The sequence below is a fragment of the Trematosphaeria pertusa genome, assembly GCF_010094035.1.
Source record: "Trematosphaeria pertusa strain CBS 122368 unplaced genomic scaffold BU26scaffold_2, whole genome shotgun sequence".
Classification (NCBI taxonomy): domain Eukaryota; kingdom Fungi; phylum Ascomycota; class Dothideomycetes; order Pleosporales; family Trematosphaeriaceae; genus Trematosphaeria; species Trematosphaeria pertusa.
In genome coordinates, this window is record NW_022987213.1 from 3,167,675 (window position 1) to 3,183,882 (window position 16,208).

General features: G+C 53.8%; 10 protein-coding genes across 10 annotated transcripts; 5 read left to right on the plus strand and 5 right to left on the minus strand.

Annotated features, from left to right (window-relative positions):
- The first annotated feature begins 119 nt into the window (after positions 1 to 119).
- Positions 120 to 1,370, plus strand: BU26DRAFT_514974 (proteasome subunit beta type-3). Its single transcript, XM_033827951.1, has 4 exons — positions 120 to 242; positions 292 to 310; positions 364 to 815; positions 877 to 1,370. Exons 1-4 carry the CDS (start codon positions 240 to 242, stop codon positions 1,018 to 1,020), a joined length of 618 nt encoding a protein of 205 aa, XP_033690227.1. The 5' UTR covers positions 120 to 239; the 3' UTR covers positions 1,021 to 1,370.
- Positions 1,371 to 1,558: 188 nt separating this feature from the next.
- On the plus strand, positions 1,559 to 4,111 carry BU26DRAFT_514976 (DEAD-domain-containing protein). The gene has a single exon (XM_033827952.1). It carries the CDS (start codon positions 1,679 to 1,681, stop codon positions 3,908 to 3,910), a length of 2,232 nt encoding a protein of 743 aa, XP_033690228.1. The 5' UTR covers positions 1,559 to 1,678; the 3' UTR covers positions 3,911 to 4,111.
- A 144-nt stretch (positions 4,112 to 4,255) lies between these two features.
- Positions 4,256 to 5,601, minus strand: BU26DRAFT_559837 (uncharacterized protein; the record flags this gene model as incomplete). Its single annotated transcript, XM_033832751.1, has 5 exons — positions 4,256 to 4,710; positions 4,786 to 5,287; positions 5,338 to 5,373; positions 5,424 to 5,462; positions 5,512 to 5,601. 5 exons carry the CDS (start codon positions 5,599 to 5,601, stop codon positions 4,256 to 4,258), a joined length of 1,122 nt encoding a protein of 373 aa, XP_033690229.1.
- Positions 5,602 to 6,972: 1,371 nt separating this feature from the next.
- On the minus strand, positions 6,973 to 8,282 carry BU26DRAFT_559838 (uncharacterized protein; the record flags this gene model as incomplete). The annotated part of the gene is made up of 3 exons (XM_033832752.1): positions 6,973 to 7,926; positions 7,986 to 8,147; positions 8,223 to 8,282. The coding sequence occupies 3 exons, from the start codon at positions 8,280 to 8,282 to the stop codon at positions 6,973 to 6,975; spliced, it is 1,176 nt and encodes a 391-aa protein (XP_033690230.1).
- Positions 8,283 to 9,441: 1,159 nt separating this feature from the next.
- BU26DRAFT_514978 (uncharacterized protein) lies at positions 9,442 to 10,422 on the plus strand. Its single transcript, XM_033827953.1, has one exon. The coding sequence runs from the start codon at positions 9,477 to 9,479 to the stop codon at positions 10,128 to 10,130; it is 654 nt and encodes a 217-aa protein (XP_033690231.1). The 5' UTR covers positions 9,442 to 9,476; the 3' UTR covers positions 10,131 to 10,422.
- On the minus strand, positions 10,223 to 11,932 carry BU26DRAFT_514979 (uncharacterized protein). The gene has a single exon (XM_033827954.1). The coding sequence runs from the start codon at positions 11,505 to 11,507 to the stop codon at positions 10,488 to 10,490; it is 1,020 nt and encodes a 339-aa protein (XP_033690232.1). The 5' UTR covers positions 11,508 to 11,932; the 3' UTR covers positions 10,223 to 10,487.
- Positions 11,933 to 12,053: 121 nt separating this feature from the next.
- On the plus strand, positions 12,054 to 13,438 carry BU26DRAFT_514980 (UMP-CMP kinase-like protein). The gene is made up of 2 exons (XM_033827955.1): positions 12,054 to 12,735; positions 12,808 to 13,438. The coding sequence occupies exons 1-2, from the start codon at positions 12,405 to 12,407 to the stop codon at positions 13,143 to 13,145; spliced, it is 669 nt and encodes a 222-aa protein (XP_033690233.1). The 5' UTR covers positions 12,054 to 12,404; the 3' UTR covers positions 13,146 to 13,438.
- Positions 12,058 to 12,357, plus strand: BU26DRAFT_416448 (uncharacterized protein; the record flags this gene model as incomplete). The annotated part of the gene is made up of 1 exon (XM_033823160.1): positions 12,058 to 12,357. One exon carries the CDS (start codon positions 12,058 to 12,060, stop codon positions 12,355 to 12,357), a length of 300 nt encoding a protein of 99 aa, XP_033690234.1.
- Positions 13,240 to 14,842, minus strand: BU26DRAFT_537680 (PCI-domain-containing protein). Its single transcript, XM_033831425.1, has 2 exons — positions 14,542 to 14,842; positions 13,240 to 14,487 (listed from the first exon to the last, which is right to left on the minus strand). Exons 1-2 carry the CDS (start codon positions 14,756 to 14,758, stop codon positions 13,388 to 13,390), a joined length of 1,317 nt encoding a protein of 438 aa, XP_033690235.1. The 5' UTR covers positions 14,759 to 14,842; the 3' UTR covers positions 13,240 to 13,387.
- Positions 14,843 to 14,962: 120 nt separating this feature from the next.
- On the minus strand, positions 14,963 to 15,915 carry BU26DRAFT_448528 (uncharacterized protein; the record flags this gene model as incomplete). The annotated part of the gene is made up of 3 exons (XM_033824681.1): positions 14,963 to 15,309; positions 15,368 to 15,738; positions 15,791 to 15,915. The coding sequence occupies 3 exons, from the start codon at positions 15,913 to 15,915 to the stop codon at positions 15,248 to 15,250; spliced, it is 558 nt and encodes a 185-aa protein (XP_033690236.1). The 3' UTR covers positions 14,963 to 15,247.
- Between the last annotated feature and the right edge of the window lie 293 nt (positions 15,916 to 16,208).

Sequence of the window (16,208 nt, forward strand, 5' to 3'; positions counted from 1 at the left end):
TTGAATTGAGATCGGAGCTGGATTTCGGACGCGAATGAAATTCTGCATCACGTGCAAGGGTGGCCCGAGCTCAGCGCTGGACGTAGCTTCCGCCGCGTAGCTGTTGCTACCTACGTGCAACATCACCAGCAGCTTCATCACCACCGCCTCTTGCCCTTTCCTCCTTAACTTAGTCCCTCCGGTCCCTCGAAATACAGCTGCTGAACTAATCACACGCGTTCCCACGCACATCCATAGCCATGGTGAGCTTCAAACTCCGACCAACATGCTGTATACAGCTAACGGAAGCAGTCTTCCCCGTTCTCAATAAGTACGATATGCTTCCAACGGTCCCTAGTTTCCCAATCTCTAACAATATCACAGACGGCGGCGCCTGCGTGGCCATGGTTGGCAAAGACTGCGTCGCGATAGCCTGCGATCTCCGCCTCGGAATGCAAGCCCTTACCGTCTCCAACAACTTCCCCAAGATATTCCAATACAGCGACGTATACCTCGGTCTAACAGGCCTCGCCACCGACGTGTCCACCGTCTCCGACCTCTTCCGCTACAAAGTGAACATGTACCGGCTACGCGAGGAGCGCAATATCTCGCCGCAGACCATGGCCAACCTCGTCAGCTCGAGCCTGTACGAGCGGCGGTTCGGACCGTATTTCGTGTCCCCAGTGATTGCGGGCATCAACCAGACAACGGGGAAGCCGTTTATCTGCGGCTTCGATAGCATTGGGTGCATTGACTTTGCGAAGGATTTCATCGTCAGTGGGACCGCGAGTGATCAGCTATTTGGTACTTGTGAGGGGCTGTGGGAGCCGGATCTGGTAAGATATTCTGATGGTCGGCAGAAGGAGGTGCGACCGGTAGCGCTAATTGTTGGTACAGGGCCCGGAAGACCTCTTCGAGACGGTCTCGCAGGCACTGCTCAACGCCGTCGACCGAGACGCACTATCAGGCTGGGGCGCACACGTATACATCATCGAGAAGGACAAGGTGACGAAGCGGTTACTGAAGGGAAGGCAGGACTGAGGTGGTCGTTGGCATACAGGGCTGCTGGTTGAACGGACACAACATAGTTTTGGAGTCATGGAAGGATATGGACGCTGCCTAAAAGGCTTCGACATGGCAATGATCGAGGGATCATAGACGAAGGCATAGGTATCATTTAGACGGGAGCCTTCTCGAGGGTAGGCGGACCGCATAGCTCCAATGTAGCCTTCAGCCGTTGCTCTCAACGTTTCTGGTCGTTCCAAGTTGTTTGATAGGCTAGTTACCAGTTGCCTGCCATTCTGGGTCAGTACACAATAGCTATCAGCCCAGTTAGCCCTGCGACCAATCTAGGATACGCGTTAGGCGCGGTCCACGGCAAGAATCGTCACTTCTAGTCTTCAAATCTCTCTACTACGGCACGCCGTAGCCATGACCACATCAACCACGGAATAAGTATACCAAATCCAGATGTCCACGGGTCCCCGGGCCTCGAAGGCAGAAATGGGCACGTGACTTGGTGTCCGTCGTCGCAGGTCTTGGCATCGCCGCTAGTCTCTCATTGCGCGCCCGCGGACCTCATCACAACCTGCAACACCGTGCTTTACAGGCTCCAAATTTCTCGAACCTGGCTCGGCGTCAGAGGTATCTACCGGGTATTGCTCCAACCTACTGAAGGCCCTCAAGAAGCCCTTCCACCATGTCGATGATTCCGCCTCCGCCGCCGCCGCCGAGCTCTGATCCTGTTCCTCCTCCGCCTCCACCTCCACCTCCACCTGAAGAAGAACTAGGCCCTGCCTTAGCTAAAAAGCAGAAGAAAGGATGGGCATCTCAAAAGAAGCAGCCTCCGAGCATTGACGATATTTTGAAGGCGAAGCGGGAAAAGGAAGCGGCGGCCGCAAAGCCCAAGTTCCTCACGAAAGCGCAGCGCGAGCAGCTTGCTTTGGAAAAGCGGCAGAAAGAAGTCGAGGATGCGCGCAAGAAGCAACAGACATCGAACAGAACAAATGGCACATCGCAGAACGGAGCTTCAAATAAAGTCGCAAATGGCGTGCCTTCAGTCCCTACGGGTCCACGTGCGATGCGCCCGGATATTCCCACTGGGCCAGCCTCGATGCGGCAGAAGAATGATATGCCGCCACCCCCAGTCCCTAAGCCCGGCGAGAAGCGGCCAGGAAAGCGCCCGGCGCCGGAAGATGCAGAAGCAGCCTTGATTAGGCAGAGATACATGGGCGCGGAACAGAACCAGTCGACCTTTTCGGCGAAGAAGAAGAGGAGGCGGACTACTGAAAAGAAGTTCAACTTCGAGTGGAATGACGAGGAGGACACGAGCGTCGACTACAACCCAATATACTCGCAGAGGGCAGAGGCCAATTTCTTCGGCCGTGGCAGACTAGGCGGCTTCACAGAGGAAATTGCCGAACATGGCACACAAAAGTTCATTGAAGCTATGATCGAGCGAGATCCCGAGAACGGCAGAGAGCGGGCAGAGGCTATACTAGAGATGGAGCGTCGGCGGAAAGAGGAGGGAAGTCGAGCGCAGCTCGACAAGCACTGGAGTGAAAAGAAGCTGGAGCATATGCGCGAGCGCGACTGGCGCATCTTCAAGGAAGACTTCAATATCAGTACGAAGGGCGGCTCGATACCCAATCCCATGCGCAACTGGAACGAATCTGGCCTTCCAGACAAACTCCTCCGCATTATCGATCAGGTCGGCTATACTGACCCCTCGGCCGTCCAGCGCGCTGCTATTCCTATTGCCCTACAATCTCGCGATCTCATCGGAGTAGCCGTCACCGGTTCCGGTAAGACGGCTGCTTTTCTGCTGCCGCTGCTAGTCTATATATCGCAGCTCCCTCCGCTAAATGCTACAAACCGAAATGACGGACCGTATGCCCTTATCCTCGCACCAACTCGTGAATTGGCCCAACAGATCGAGGTAGAAGCCAGGAAGTTTGCAAGTCCTCTAGGCTTCAACACTGCCGTAATCGTCGGTGGCCATTCGATTGAGGAGCAGTCGTTCCAGCTCCGCGATGGCGCCGAGATCATCATTGCCACACCTGGCCGACTTCTAGACTGTATCGAGCGCCGCGTTTTGGTGCTCAGTCAGTGCTGCTACGTCGTCATGGACGAAGCTGATCGAATGATCGACTTTGGATTTGAAGAGCCTGTCAATAAGATTCTGGAAGCCCTTCCAGTGGGCAATGAGAAACCCGATTCTGACGCTGCAGAGGACGCGGTCGCCATGTCCAGGGGCCTGTATAGGCAGACGATGATGTACACGGCTACTATGCCGTCTGCGGTAGAGCGAATAGCGCGGAAATATCTGCGGAGGCCAGCCATCGTAACCATCGGCAACGTCGGCGAAGCCGTCGAGACCGTCGAACAACGTGTCGAGTTCATCCAGGGCGAGGAAAAGAGAAAGAAGAGATTGCAGGAAATCCTCTCGTCGGGCGAGTTCGCGCCACCCATCATCGTCTTCGTCAATATCAAGCGCAATTGCGATGCCGTCGCCCGCGATATCAAGCACATGGGCTTCAACTCCGTCACACTCCATGGATCGAAAACGCAGGAACAGCGTGAAGCTGCCTTGGCAAGCTTACGTGAGGGCCGTTCAGATGTGCTGGTTGCTACTGATCTCGCCGGCCGCGGTATCGATGTGTTGGACGTTAGCCTCGTCGTTAACTTCAATATGGCTAACTCGATCGAGAGTTATACCCATCGTATCGGTCGTACGGGTCGTGCGGGCAAGAGTGGTGTGGCTATTACATTCTGGGGTAACGAGGATGCTGATGTGCTTTATGACCTTAAGCAGATGCTAGCCAAGAGCCAGATCAGCAAGGTGCCGGATGACCTTCGCAAGCATGAGGCGGCGCAGCAGAAGGGTGGGAAGAAGAAAGGCGGTGGTGATAAGGGAGGATTACTCGGTTAGTAAATAGGTCTTTCTGGAGGCTCTCAGAGGACTATGTAGTTAAGAAAATTTGAATTGGCATTTGGCCTACTCTGAGGTGCTGGAAAGTAGGTTCGCTGTTTTCGGTGTAATATTATGAAGTGCGCTAGGTGGAGTCGGAGCGGGTTTGGCTTTAAAGGTGCAGTTCTCAAGTCAAAAACTAAGTATGACTCGCATTCCGATCTAGCAAATTACGAAGACTAACATATTCGTTCTCCATGATATAACTATAGAAAAGATGCAAAGTACCCAGTCTCCGTAACGCGACAACCAAGCCAGCGGAAGCAACGCAAACATGGAGACTCCACACCCCATCACCCACCATATCTAGTCCTTCCTCCTCACTGCTGCTGCGGCCACTGCGCGGGCCACGCCGCGGCCAACGCATTCCAAAGCCCGATCAGCATGAACGCAGATTTCGAAACCGTCGGTGAAAACCTGCTGGCTCAGAGCGGCGTCGTCGGCCTTCTCAGTAAGCATGGGCAGTAGTAATAACGACGCAGACGAGCAATCTGGGAGGACGGCGCTCGTGTATTCGAAAACAGCGGAAGACGCTGCAGTAATGGCATCGGCCCAGATTGAGGCGAATATCTCCACCGTACCGGCGTTCCATGAGGCTTCGGAGGACCACCTGGGTGCTTTCTTGGTGTTGCTAGTGTGTCCCGTCTTCTTAGAAGCTGGTGCGCTGGCCGTGAGCGCCGACGTCGAGAACATCGAGGAGGCCGTGTCTTGTGCACTGGAAAGGCACGCTTGGAGCGCTTGTGTGTTGCTATGAGCAGCAGCTACGAGGACGGCGTAAGCCATTCAGACAACGGCAGCGACTTCCTTGTCGACTATATCTTCGCCTTTGAAAGTACCAGAATGAGGGTCTCCAGGAGACTTCGCAGATTCCCTGGAGTAACCAACTGTCAGGACAGCTTCGCCCAGACGCTCGAGCTTGGATAGCGCATCCTGGACGCGTTTAGCACCATGTACACCGTTGGATGCTAAAGGAGAAGGGAAAGCTGTGACAGTGACAGTCTCTACACTCGTTTTCGTAACCGTGAAGCTCTTCGTGGGGCGTGCCGGGAGAATCCATGTCATCGTGGGCGTGGCTACCGTGACCGTGACCCAAAGCGTCGAAACCGTGGCATTTGTCTTCGGAACCGAAGCGAGCTTGAAGAAGGGACCGGCCTGGAAATCGGCCACAAGCCTGATGAAAGCAAGAAGAGCGAGGGGCACAAGAAACAGAGCGGCACCCGAGAGGAATCGAAGCAGGTTTTCGATGCGCTCGAGAAGGTCCCTAAACGTATTTAGGAGCAGGGCGAGGCCGGGAAAGGGGGAATCCGCAGGCTCGGGCGCTTCAGGATAAGAGGCGTCCTTCGCGGATGGTTAGTGTTTGCTGCAGGGATTTTGGAGTGCTTCAATACCTCAAGGTCAGGGAGGTCATCATCAGAGGCGATGTCCTTCACATATGGTCAGCATCTGCATGGCGTATCCAGAAGTCCTTTAGTACCTCGACGTAATATTGGGTCTCATCTTCAGAGACCATATCCTTCACCCATGTCAGCATATGCATCACATATCCTGAAATGATTCCTTACCTCATCGAGATGCTGATTCTCGTCTTCGGACTCCACGTCGAAGTGCTCAGGGACCGTGGTCCACTCTTCACACGACGACGAAGCAGACATTGCGCGAATGAGGATATTCATTCGAACTGTGAATATTTATCCAAAAAAAGTATTTTAGTGGGGAATCGAAGGAAGGAGTGAAGGGCCGGAATATATATGCAAGGCATCTTTCCTCCCGCAGCTTTTAAGACAAAATGTGCATTGAAGCCATGGGACTCAAATGTTGAAAGTCTTCAGGAAGAGCAAAAATTCGTATGCGAAGAGAAATTCTATGGAACTGGCAGTGGTTGAGTGAAACTAAGCGGGTCAGGCGCCATCGATTTGGTCCATGGGAAGTCATGCTGGAAAGGCCGGTATGACGGCCCAAACCATATCATTCGATAAATCAGGCTCTAGCCTCTCATCGACAATACAAAATCAAGAACTAGTGAGCTACTTCGCGATATATTACACACAAACCTATCAGAGGTTCAAGCCTTCGGCTCAACCCCATCCGCCACGCTCTCATCTCCATCCATCCCCTACATCCCCCTCGCGTTCCTCCAAACCCTTTCTCACTTTTGACCCTACTCGCAGCCCCCATCTCAACCACCTTCCTAAAACACACCCCCTTCCCTAATACGCGCGCACAGACTGTTCTGACTTCAGGACCTCGGGCGGTGCCTCTGCGAAGAGTGCGTCCAGGATTGTCCACAACGATTTGAAAAAGAACTATCCGCCCACGATATGACGACCATCAGAACGAGAAGCACGTAGCACCGCGACTCATCCTCTGTAGAGGCAAGAGTCTTCTCATTCGACTCTTCCGAAGCCTGGGCCTCGAGATCGATTCCGTGGGTGGCATGGTCATCGGATTGGTGGGAGACCTAGTTGTTATTCACTGCGAACATTCCAGTGTTCGCTTCGCGGACAACCCTCTATACGATGCGCGTTTCTTAGATTCGATTCGCTCGTGCAGTTGCCGCCGTGAGGCGTGCAGGGGAGGTTTAGTACGCGCTAAATGGAGGACTCGAGTGCAACCGTCTGGTCAACCATAGAATCGTGCTGGCGGCCCGGTTTCCTCTAATGCGGCCTTATCCGGCAACACATTACGATTTCGTGCAAACCACAAGCACAAGGGCTAGCTTGACCATGGAAAGACGCATCATGATCCATGGAACAAACAGCTGGTTGAAAAAAAAAAGGTCGATCGTGGTACAGCCCGAACTACATGAGAATTACTGGTTTTGGGTAGTTGCCGTGCCAGAAATTCTCGAGCGGAACTCATCTGGAAATATCACACTTAGAAGCGGGCCTTCTTTTAGCAGAATGAATAGACTATCTCAAGCATCTTTCGAAACACGGCCTTGGGGGATCGAAGGGTAAGTAGGACATGGTGGTCGGTACCGGAATAGCCGCAGGAGTTGAAATGATACAAATGCGATAAATCAATTACTGCCGTATATCCTCGGTCTCCACTCGAATCTCCGAAGTCTTGAATATCGCTCTGTCAGAATTCTCGTCCTCACTCTTCCCACCTAGAGACTCTTTATCCACACCCCGGCCAACCTGCGTATACGGTCCCGCTAAACCGAATTCATTCGTATTCTTCCTCAACGCCACGCTCCCCACCGTCCCCCTCTTAAACTTCGAGCTCAACTCGATACTGCCGCCATGCTGCCCAGCATTCCCAAGTGTCCTCGTCCGGCTGTAAAGACTTGATCCCAGCAGTTTTGGCAGAAGCTTCGATACCAAAGGTTTAATACCCGGCGCGGAAGCGCATATTAAGCTGACATAGATCTCCATGGATGACCAGATAGACACATCGTACATATCCCAAGTGGGATCGAAGTCCGGTCGAACGATTGTGGTACCCACGCGCACCATGCGGATAATAGCGGCGATGACGGCGAAGGAACCGAGCGAAATTATTCCTATCAGGGCCCATTTTTGCCGCTTGTTGATGTGGAGTTCGAGGATGCGGGGCAGGACGATGGCCATGAGGGCTATGTCGAGGGCGGCGTTTAGGCTGCCGTTTATGTAGAGCGCGGCTGTGTCATGGAGGCATTTGGATGACGGGCGTCCTTCCGTCCAGTATACGTAGATGGGTTTGCATTGGAAAATGTTCTCGATGAAGAAGGGAAATACCTGTATAATGAGAATGGCCATCACGACCTGGATCATCCGGCGTCCTTGGACGTCGGAGTAGAAGATGCGAAGATAGGACAGACAGATGCTGAGCTTAGGGAGCATCAGAGCGGGAATGATGAGCAGTTGCGCGGCGTAAGCCCATTTTTGTGCTTCGATCGGGTCGGACGGATTACGCATGGCGACGGCGGCGATGTGGTGCCCAGAGCCGTGTTCAATTTGGGCATATTGGCATATACTGTACGCGGTCGCGAGCATCTAGTGATTGTATTTAGCAAGGAAGAAGGTGAAGGTGCGATCCGTAGGGTCGGACGCACCCAAGCGAATATGAGAACATAGTCTTCCACCTTCGTCGCATGATTGATAAGAAGGCGAGAGTAGACTCTTGCGAAAAAGACGACTGTTCCCATGGTCTGCACTATTACGTTTCCTGCTATAATCTGAGGCACCCTAGACTCATCGAAGAAGCCCTGGGTGGACTGTCGTGAAGTTAGCATTTCCATTCTGGCGACGACTGCCGCAAGCATCGACCAAAATTGCTGGCGCAGACTCACCTGGCGTGTGCCCTGAGATATACTCTGCCGGGGATAGAAGAAGGTTTGGTGGGGCGGCATTGCTGTGTAAAAGGGCCGAATGGCCCAAAAACGAGGGAATGAAGACTTGTGGTTGATAGGGCAGAATTTGGTACCCAAAGACCATGCCCATGTGTGCCAAAAAAGTGTCGTAGACAAGGTGGATGCTGGAGCTGGTTTCATAACACCAGCCCGCCGGTGGGATGAGAGCTTGCGTGGACATTACTGTCCACAGATTCGTAGGGCGTTCTAGCGTCTGAATAGACTTTGGATCGTGCCGGATGATAAAAAGCGGATGTATGCATTGTAAAGCGACAATAATATATGTTATGCGGCCAAAACCGCAGGAACAGGTAAGCGCTAGGGCTTCAAATGCAGGTGTTCTTCCGCGTCTCCTGAAATGCGCATTTGTCTGGCCATACAATCGACCCTGTGATGGGATTTCGCGATTCAGATTCGGCGCTATGGAGCACGTAGTGACTGACGGCTGGTCGCCCGAAGTATAGTAGCGGTTGAACATGTCGACATACCGGTAACTCGGACCTTACGGAAACCCGCCTGAAACGTTCTCGAAAACCTTGGGTGGATTCTTTGTAGTGTCTTTTTATATCTGAAACTCCTCGCTGCTGAGATGCTCCGAACCACATCGCACCGGAAAAGGACCGTATGGTGAAGATAAGCTTTGGGGATACGAGATCGCGACGATAGCCTTGCGGGGACAGGCGCGGAGACGGAAAGTCGCATCATGGTGGAGATTCTCCTAGGGAGCATCTCTGTGGGGTGTTGACACCTGCGACCTCGCTGCACTTACCTTTCAAATACCGGCCCCACATCGCCGTCCACCTGCTTTCATCATGCTCGACGCTCCAGCGAAACCGAAACCGAGAGCAACCTTGATAATCTCGATCGTCGTCGCACGATGGGTTTTCGAGGACCGGGGTCGGCGTCCAGAAAAGCGCTTTGCTTTTCCACGCGAGCGGCACGCTTTCGCGGGACAGATCCCGAACAGGGCGTAGATAGCAGTGCCCATCGCTCTGCCTTCGTTCAAGCGCGATGAGTTGTCATGCGGAAGGATGCATGCAAGAATCTCAGAATGGCGGGCGCGAGTTCTCATGATTCGCATCCGCGAGCCACGGCCCGACCTTTCTCCGCCAGTCGAAGCCTATCCCAGCTACCTCTGATGGTACTTCAGCACTCCCCCCTTCTGCATGCCATTGCGCCTCCCACAATGCATCGATGCCCGCCAAACCTACGTCCCGCCTCCTGACGCTTCCGCTCGAGCTCCGCCTACTCATCTACGAGCTTCTTTGGGTGCCTTTGGCGTCCAAGATCCACCCAAAGACCTCCACTGTCCATTCGCACAATGTCACCTCTTCGGCCTCAAGCTCGCTCGAGCTGTTGCTCGTCTGCCGCCAAATCTACGCCGAAGCGCACCAGACGGCCTACACGCGGCACACCTTCGCTCTATCGCGCTGCTTCGACACCTCGCCCCTGCATGACCTGCCGCGCTCGTACCCGTACAACCTCGTTACCTCCCTCTTGATCCCTGGTTACCGCCCGCCATATTCGTGTCCCACAGCGTATCCGGTGCGGTGCTACACGTTTAAAGAGCTCTGCTCGCTTGTGCGGCGGTTCAGGAACCTGAAGAGCATTGTAGTAGTTGCAGATACGGCCGGTTCGGATGGGATACGGAGGTCTATATTAAGCCGCAAGGCGCATGTCGAGTTCCGGATGCGGAAGGCAAGACGGCTGCAGGACGAGGGGTTTGTGCCGAGCTATGATATAACGTGTTTGAAGCGGGGCTGCGGGTGGAGGCTGAATGTTACCGTCGGAGAGGGCGTTATTAAGACGGCGGATCTGCTGCTCTGTGTGCTGCAGGATGAAGGGTAAGAGACGAGGGAGGTGCGATTTGATGCCGTTCGCAACGAACCTTCACGGCCTTGACGATATACGAATTATGACTTGCATGTGGGACGGGGTATTGATGCCATATTTGCAGTTTTGTCTACTGAACCTACGACCCCCTGTACCCATCGGCCCACCTGTAAAGAAATCGGATGAATAGAAGGTCAACATTTTTCTGAAACGAAAGCGGTCATCGGCCCTCAGAAGGAAAGATTGACGTCGCATGAAGCAACCTACGCGATGCCATTGCAGGCTCGGAGCCTCTGTGACTTCTGGCTCTCCCATTCCCCATGCACTACTCACTTTTCCGCGCCGTCCTGTCAAGCTCCCGCATCTACCAGATCACCACCCCGTTTTGTAGAACCTCAAGTAGTGCTTCCACTGCTCGTACTTGCCCTCCCATGCCTCCTTGAACTCAGCCATGGCCTCCTCCTCGCTCGCCCCTAGAATAGCTCGGCCGATCGCTTTAGCGAAAAGGTGATGTAGGTCGAGAGACGCATCGGCGAGATTGGGATTGTTGCACAACCCGCAGCAGTCAGACCAATACGTTCGAAAGTGTATCTTGGCGGCCTTCAATGACTTGGGCACCTTGTGATCTTCCGAAGCGAAACTAGTAGTGGTGTCCGCAACCGACATTGATTTTCGTGTCCGCGCCAGCCTACGAAACTGCAGAAGTGGTTGCACCCACTCTTGGCGGAGGTCGAAGTAGAGCGTACTGTCGTTGACTCGCATCCATATCTCGAGCTCCTGCAGGTTGATGAGCTTCTTCGCGGCCGCTTTGCATGCACGGGTCCAACTGGCGACGTGCTTCTTTTTCCAGATCTGATCTGCGAGGAATGATGGATGCCCATATGTCCCATAATGGAGATGCAATTTGGTAACGTAGCTGAGATTCTTCGTCGGGACCGCATCGAGAAAATTGGTGATCCGATTCGGGGCGTTGAAAACGAATGTCGTGGTATGGTAGAGGAATACGATGGCTTCGCGGTGTATCTGCTTGCAGACCAGCATCAGAGCGCAGAGTGAGTTAAACCAGCTGGTCTTGAGTCCGTCGATGTGTTTGCAATTGCCCAGAGGCCTGGAGATCCGGAGTGTTGTCGGCGAAGCCGGCTTCGCCTTCTCTTTGTATCTCCAGGCTGGACCATCCGGATTGACGATTCCCACGCAGAGCTTCATCAGCTTCGGCTCACGATAGGTGAAATCGCATCCCTTGGCGGCTATCTCGCACCTGAATTCCTCTAGGAAGTAGTATCGGTAGACGAGATTTCGCAGTTCTCCTGGCAGGGAGAGGAAACCGCGAATCTTCTTGGGAGTGCGTTTGGCGGGCCTGATTCGAGAGAAGAGACTTCCTCCACCCTCCATGATAGCTGATGCAGTCGGAGAACGGTGATTGTGTTGATAGCCGCCCGATATGCTTCCGAATGGGTCGCGTTCTATGACTGACAGTACGGCAGCGGATACGCCACGGTTGGGGAATCGTAATTAGTTTGCGGGGAGAAGAGAAAAGATCGGGAGGAGCGGACGTAGACAAGGAACAGCCGACAAACAGCAGAAACCGACGTCAAAGTGAGGAAAGAGTCTTGCAAAATACTAACCTTTGTAGGCAGATGTCGGCTCGTAATAGAGCGGGTGAACTTTGGCGGACCGGCCGGTTAGTCAGTCGCTATGAGTTAACGGCCAGATCTTCGTATGTTGAAGCTGCGGTCCCGAGAGGCTACTGAGGATCTCAGGTTCGCTCTTGCGGAAGATTGCGAGTTGTAGCAGGCAGCGTCGCCGAAGTTGTCGAGTTCCTCAATCGCACCTCACCTCCAGAGCTTGCACCCCACGCTAAACCCACCTAGCTAGCGCCAAGCACAAAAGCCGCCTGCATAACGACGTCGGCCACATCGTCATACCGCCAGAAACCCTCATTATGTCTCACGTCCTCCCCAAAGTCGCGCAACGCAGCACCCCCCTCCTCCGTTCCTCCATCCGCCAGTTTCACGCCTCCTCCAAGCTATCCTCGCGGCTGCGCCAGCCAGGCGAACCAACCGGCCCCAACGAACCGCCCCGACACACCGCATCTCCAGAATCGAAGTCCCCACTCAAGGTCTGGCCATTTGTCCTCATCTTTGGGACGGGCAGCTTCTTATTCAAGAAGATAGTTGATCAAAGGAAGGGCGAATATCAGGCCAAGGGACCGGTTGCTGGACACTCGCCTAGTCGACCATAAACAACACCCCGCTTGACTCCGCTCCACGATCTCCACCGTCCGTCGTGATGCCAGCAATTGCAGACCTCGGCGCCACCAAGCGCACCTCTCCTATCTGGTCCCCCGACGATGTTACTGTAATCTTCGTGCTCGGCGGCCCCGGCGCAGGAAAAGGCACACAATGCAGCAAACTAGTCGCCGACTACGGCTTCAAGCATCTGAGCGCAGGCGATCTCTTGAGAGAGGAGCAGGACAGACCCGGCAGCGAATTCGGCGAGATGATCAAGACGTACATCAAGGAGGGCACCATTGTGCCGATGGAGGTCACGGTTCAATTGCTGGAGAATGCTATGAAGTTGGCCATGGAGAAGGAGAAGAAGACCATGTTCTTGATTGACGGTAAGCCTCCACCGTCCATCGCTCTCCATTACCGCTTCTTCCAAAACAGATGCTAATATGGAACGCCCGCAGGCTTCCCTCGCAAGCTCGACCAAGCCCATGCCTTCGAGCGCTCCGTCGTCCCCTCCAAATTCACCCTCTTCTTCGACTGCCCGGAAGACGTAATGGAAGAGCGTCTTATCAACCGCGGCAAGACGTCTGGCCGCGCAGATGACAACCCGGAGTCCATCCGAAAGCGCTTCAGGACCTTCGTCGAGACGAGTATGCCTGTCGTTCACGAGTTCGAGAGCCAGGGCAAGGTAGTCAAGGTCGAAGCGACGAAAGGGCCCGATGACGTGTACGATGAGGTCAAAGCGCAGCTCAAGGAGAGGGGCGTTGAGCCGATTACGCTGAAGTTCGTGCAGACATAACCAAATTCTGGCGGGGATGACATCTGAGTGGTGGAGGTTCGTGGTTTGGGCGAAGAAGCTAGATATTTTAGACTATTCGGATATTTCACTTTTTGGTAAACACACTTTGGTGTATCTTCGCATTTTCTATCATGCAGCGCAAGGGCTGCGCTACCCAGCCCATTGACCCGGAAAGCCTCCGAAATGCATTCGCTGCCAACCCTACTTCGTTTTGGCGAAGAGAACAAGGAAATCAGCCGCCTCTAGTCCATATCATCATCAATCATAGCCCTGGGTTTACCCTTGCCTCCTCCCCGTCCCTGGCCCCTCGTCGCCTGCTCGAGCTTCTGCTCCACCCTGTTGGCCTCCTCTTCCTTGTCCTGCATAAACCTCCCCTTCTCCTGCTGGATAACCTGCAGCACGCCGACCAAGCTATTCCGCCACATATCCAAGCGCGACGCAACTTCTCTCCACTGGTTCTCTCCAAAGACACGGTAAGTTGAACGGTGGATGAGGAAGGTCTGGTTCAGTTGGCTAAGCTTGCCTTCGACGAGGCCCGCGCGGATCACGTCGATAACCCACATTTCGACGTCCTCGGGCGGGATCTGGAGCGCCTTCGCGATGTGTGCATATGGCAGAGATCGTGTCTGGCCTGTTGACGCTGCTATTGAGGCGAGAGTCAGTAACCGCATTTTCCGGTTCAGTGCAACGCCGTCTAGCCCTACTTCCTCGATCCAGCCTTCGTGCTCATCCTTGAAATCGTTGAAGTCGTCTAGCAGATCCGAATTGAAGATCTCAAGGAGCTGGAAGTATATCGGATCGGAGTTGCGGAGGGCCTGGATCGAGTCCAGGTCTGTGAGGTCCTGGAAATCGTAGTGGCTGGGGTGTGTGAAAGCGGACTTAAGTGCCCGCAGTGACAGTTCTCGTGCTTCGGGTGACGACACCTCTTCTGAAGCGAATGTTCGAAGAGCACGGAGCAGATATATGTATGCCTGTTCATCCTCCCCTGCATCGGCCGCAACGTCGCTCACTGCGAGGTACAGTTTGCGATCCTCGACCTCGTCCATCTCCCACTCCTCTAGCCATTTGTCCAGCTGCTTCAATTGCGGTCGCAGAGTCTCGAAGTTTGACGTCGCTCGGATGACGCGCAGGATCGCGAGAAGGATGTGGTACCGCATCTCGAGGTGGTCCTTGGGTAGCGTGTTGAAGACCGTCCCGAGGATTGAGAGGGCCAGGCCGCCTCCGTTGGCCGGCGATGACGATATGGGGGCGCTGAGGTGGGCGCATATTTTAGGGAGGAACATAGGAAGGTTGGGCGACTGCCGTACGAGGTGGATGAGGAGGTTGTATGCCGCTATGAACTCTGTAGCCCAGACCGTTAGCCCGCGCATCCTTCAGTGGCTGCTTGCCTGCATACCCTTCTCCGGCGCCTGGTTGAGGGCCTGGCCGCCCATGACGAGCTTCTTAAGCACTTCATCCTTCTTGTTCTCCTTCAAAAGTGTCGCGCACTCTCCCTGGATATCCGAGCTCTCGTCGCCCTGAGATTTTTTGAGATTATCGATGTATTGTGCGAGCTCGTCGGCAAGCTCCTCGAAGCTGCCCTCGATCAGAAGGGTAGTCGTTGGGCCCGGCATATTGGTCTTGCCGCGGAGAAATATGCCTATAGGAGAGGTAGGGTGTGGAGCGTGGGCACGGTGATGTGGTGGGCTCTGTCGAGGAGTCGCAGTTGCTGTGGTGGGATGCCAAGATTTCTAAAATTCCTATCGATAAATGCACGTGACGGGCTAATTCTGACCCATCCCCATCAATCTCAGCATCATCATAACCACTCCCTCTCATCTCAATCTCATCAGTACCATTGCTCTTTGGCTTTGAGCTAGTTCTCTGATTGACGAGCTGAAGAAATCACGAAAGTTCCCCACGGTTCTAAGTCTTCATCACCAGTTCACGTATCTCGCCCAATCTCGACACATTCCAATATTTCGACATTTTCAACTGTCATATCATCACACAATACGCTATCGAAATGGCGCTTGAAGGGCGTCTCACAGGATATTTACATTGAAGCTGATGGCAGTCTATCTAGCTTTTGTCCAGTCCCCATGCCAAATTCTCTTTCATCCCTAGGTGGACTTCACGATGTTAATCGTAATTGGGGTGATGTTTTGGGTAGTGTTGCTAGCACCTATGGGTCGATCAGCACAAGCTCGGAATGTTTCCAATCGTGGAACGAGGATACTTACCGTCATAAAGCGCAAGTCCATATCCATTGTCGCTTCCCTTGACAGCAACGAAAGTGCGGTTGGTCAGGGTGCTGCCGTCTTTGACGCCCAAGACATTGTTGTCCATGGTGAAGGTCGCCCATTCCATCAGCTGGCCCTTGGGAATGTTGTCGGAACTGGGGTTTGTCGCATCTATGAGATATAAGAGCACGCCGTCGGTACCCTGCAACGCAATCTGGCGAGTGTCGTCCGCATTGTGGATGGCGTACGTGCTCGTCGCATCGTACTTGTTGGTGAAGAACTTGGTCGCCGAAGTTTGGGCACTGGCAAGGACGTACGAGGTCGAGCCGCTCTTGAGCGATACCCACTGACCGGACACTGCTGTGGTGGCCCTAGTAGCTTAAGTCAGCTTTGAAACTTCTTGAAGAGTTGGACGGGACCTACGATTTGGTTTGAAGCTGGTAGAACTGGGTGCCAGCCGGTGGGGGCGCCAGTATCTTCCAAGGGGCAAACGGAAAGGCAGAAGCAACACTGCAAAGGGCAGCTGCGGCGACGAAGAAAGTCTTCATGCTGGGGTGTGCTTCGAGTGGTCGACTATCTTACGGAACGGCCTTGGACGGAGAAGAGACAAACAAACCACCACAGGGGAAACACGGCCTCTTTATACTTCCATCACTCGAAATTTCTCAGCAAATATCGGCACCACGCGTTCACCACTTTTCTTCGAGTCCCGTCCCTGCATACGCCTCGTCTACGGAAGCCGGTGCCGTTCTCGGAGAAATGCCATTATCCCAGACTTTATAATCCATATTAACTTCTAGAAGGCCATTATATGGAAAGCAATGTTCGCTACTTGAGGCGG

Excerpts from the sequence above, each read along its gene's own strand:
- BU26DRAFT_514979 (XM_033827954.1), bottom strand. The coding sequence starts at position 11,507 with ATGGAGGGTGGAGGAAGTCTCTTCTCTCGAATCAGGCCCGCCAAACGC.
- BU26DRAFT_537680 (XM_033831425.1), bottom strand. The coding sequence starts at position 14,758 with ATGCCGGGCCCAACGACTACCCTTCTGATCGAGGGCAGCTTCGAGGAG. Across the intron at positions 14,488-14,541 it reads CAACCAGGCGCCGGAGAAGG|AGTTCATAGCGGCATACAAC; the intron begins GTATGCAGGCAA and ends TCTGGGCTACAG.
- BU26DRAFT_514980 (XM_033827955.1), top strand. The coding sequence starts at position 12,405 with ATGCCAGCAATTGCAGACCTCGGCGCCACCAAGCGCACCTCTCCTATC. Across the intron at positions 12,736-12,807 it reads GACCATGTTCTTGATTGACG|GCTTCCCTCGCAAGCTCGAC; the intron begins GTAAGCCTCCAC and ends GAACGCCCGCAG.
- BU26DRAFT_514974 (XM_033827951.1), top strand. Across the intron at positions 816-876 it reads GGCTGTGGGAGCCGGATCTG|GGCCCGGAAGACCTCTTCGA; the intron begins GTAAGATATTCT and ends TTGTTGGTACAG.
- BU26DRAFT_514978 (XM_033827953.1), top strand. The coding sequence starts at position 9,477 with ATGCCCGCCAAACCTACGTCCCGCCTCCTGACGCTTCCGCTCGAGCTC.
- BU26DRAFT_514976 (XM_033827952.1), top strand. The coding sequence starts at position 1,679 with ATGTCGATGATTCCGCCTCCGCCGCCGCCGCCGAGCTCTGATCCTGTT.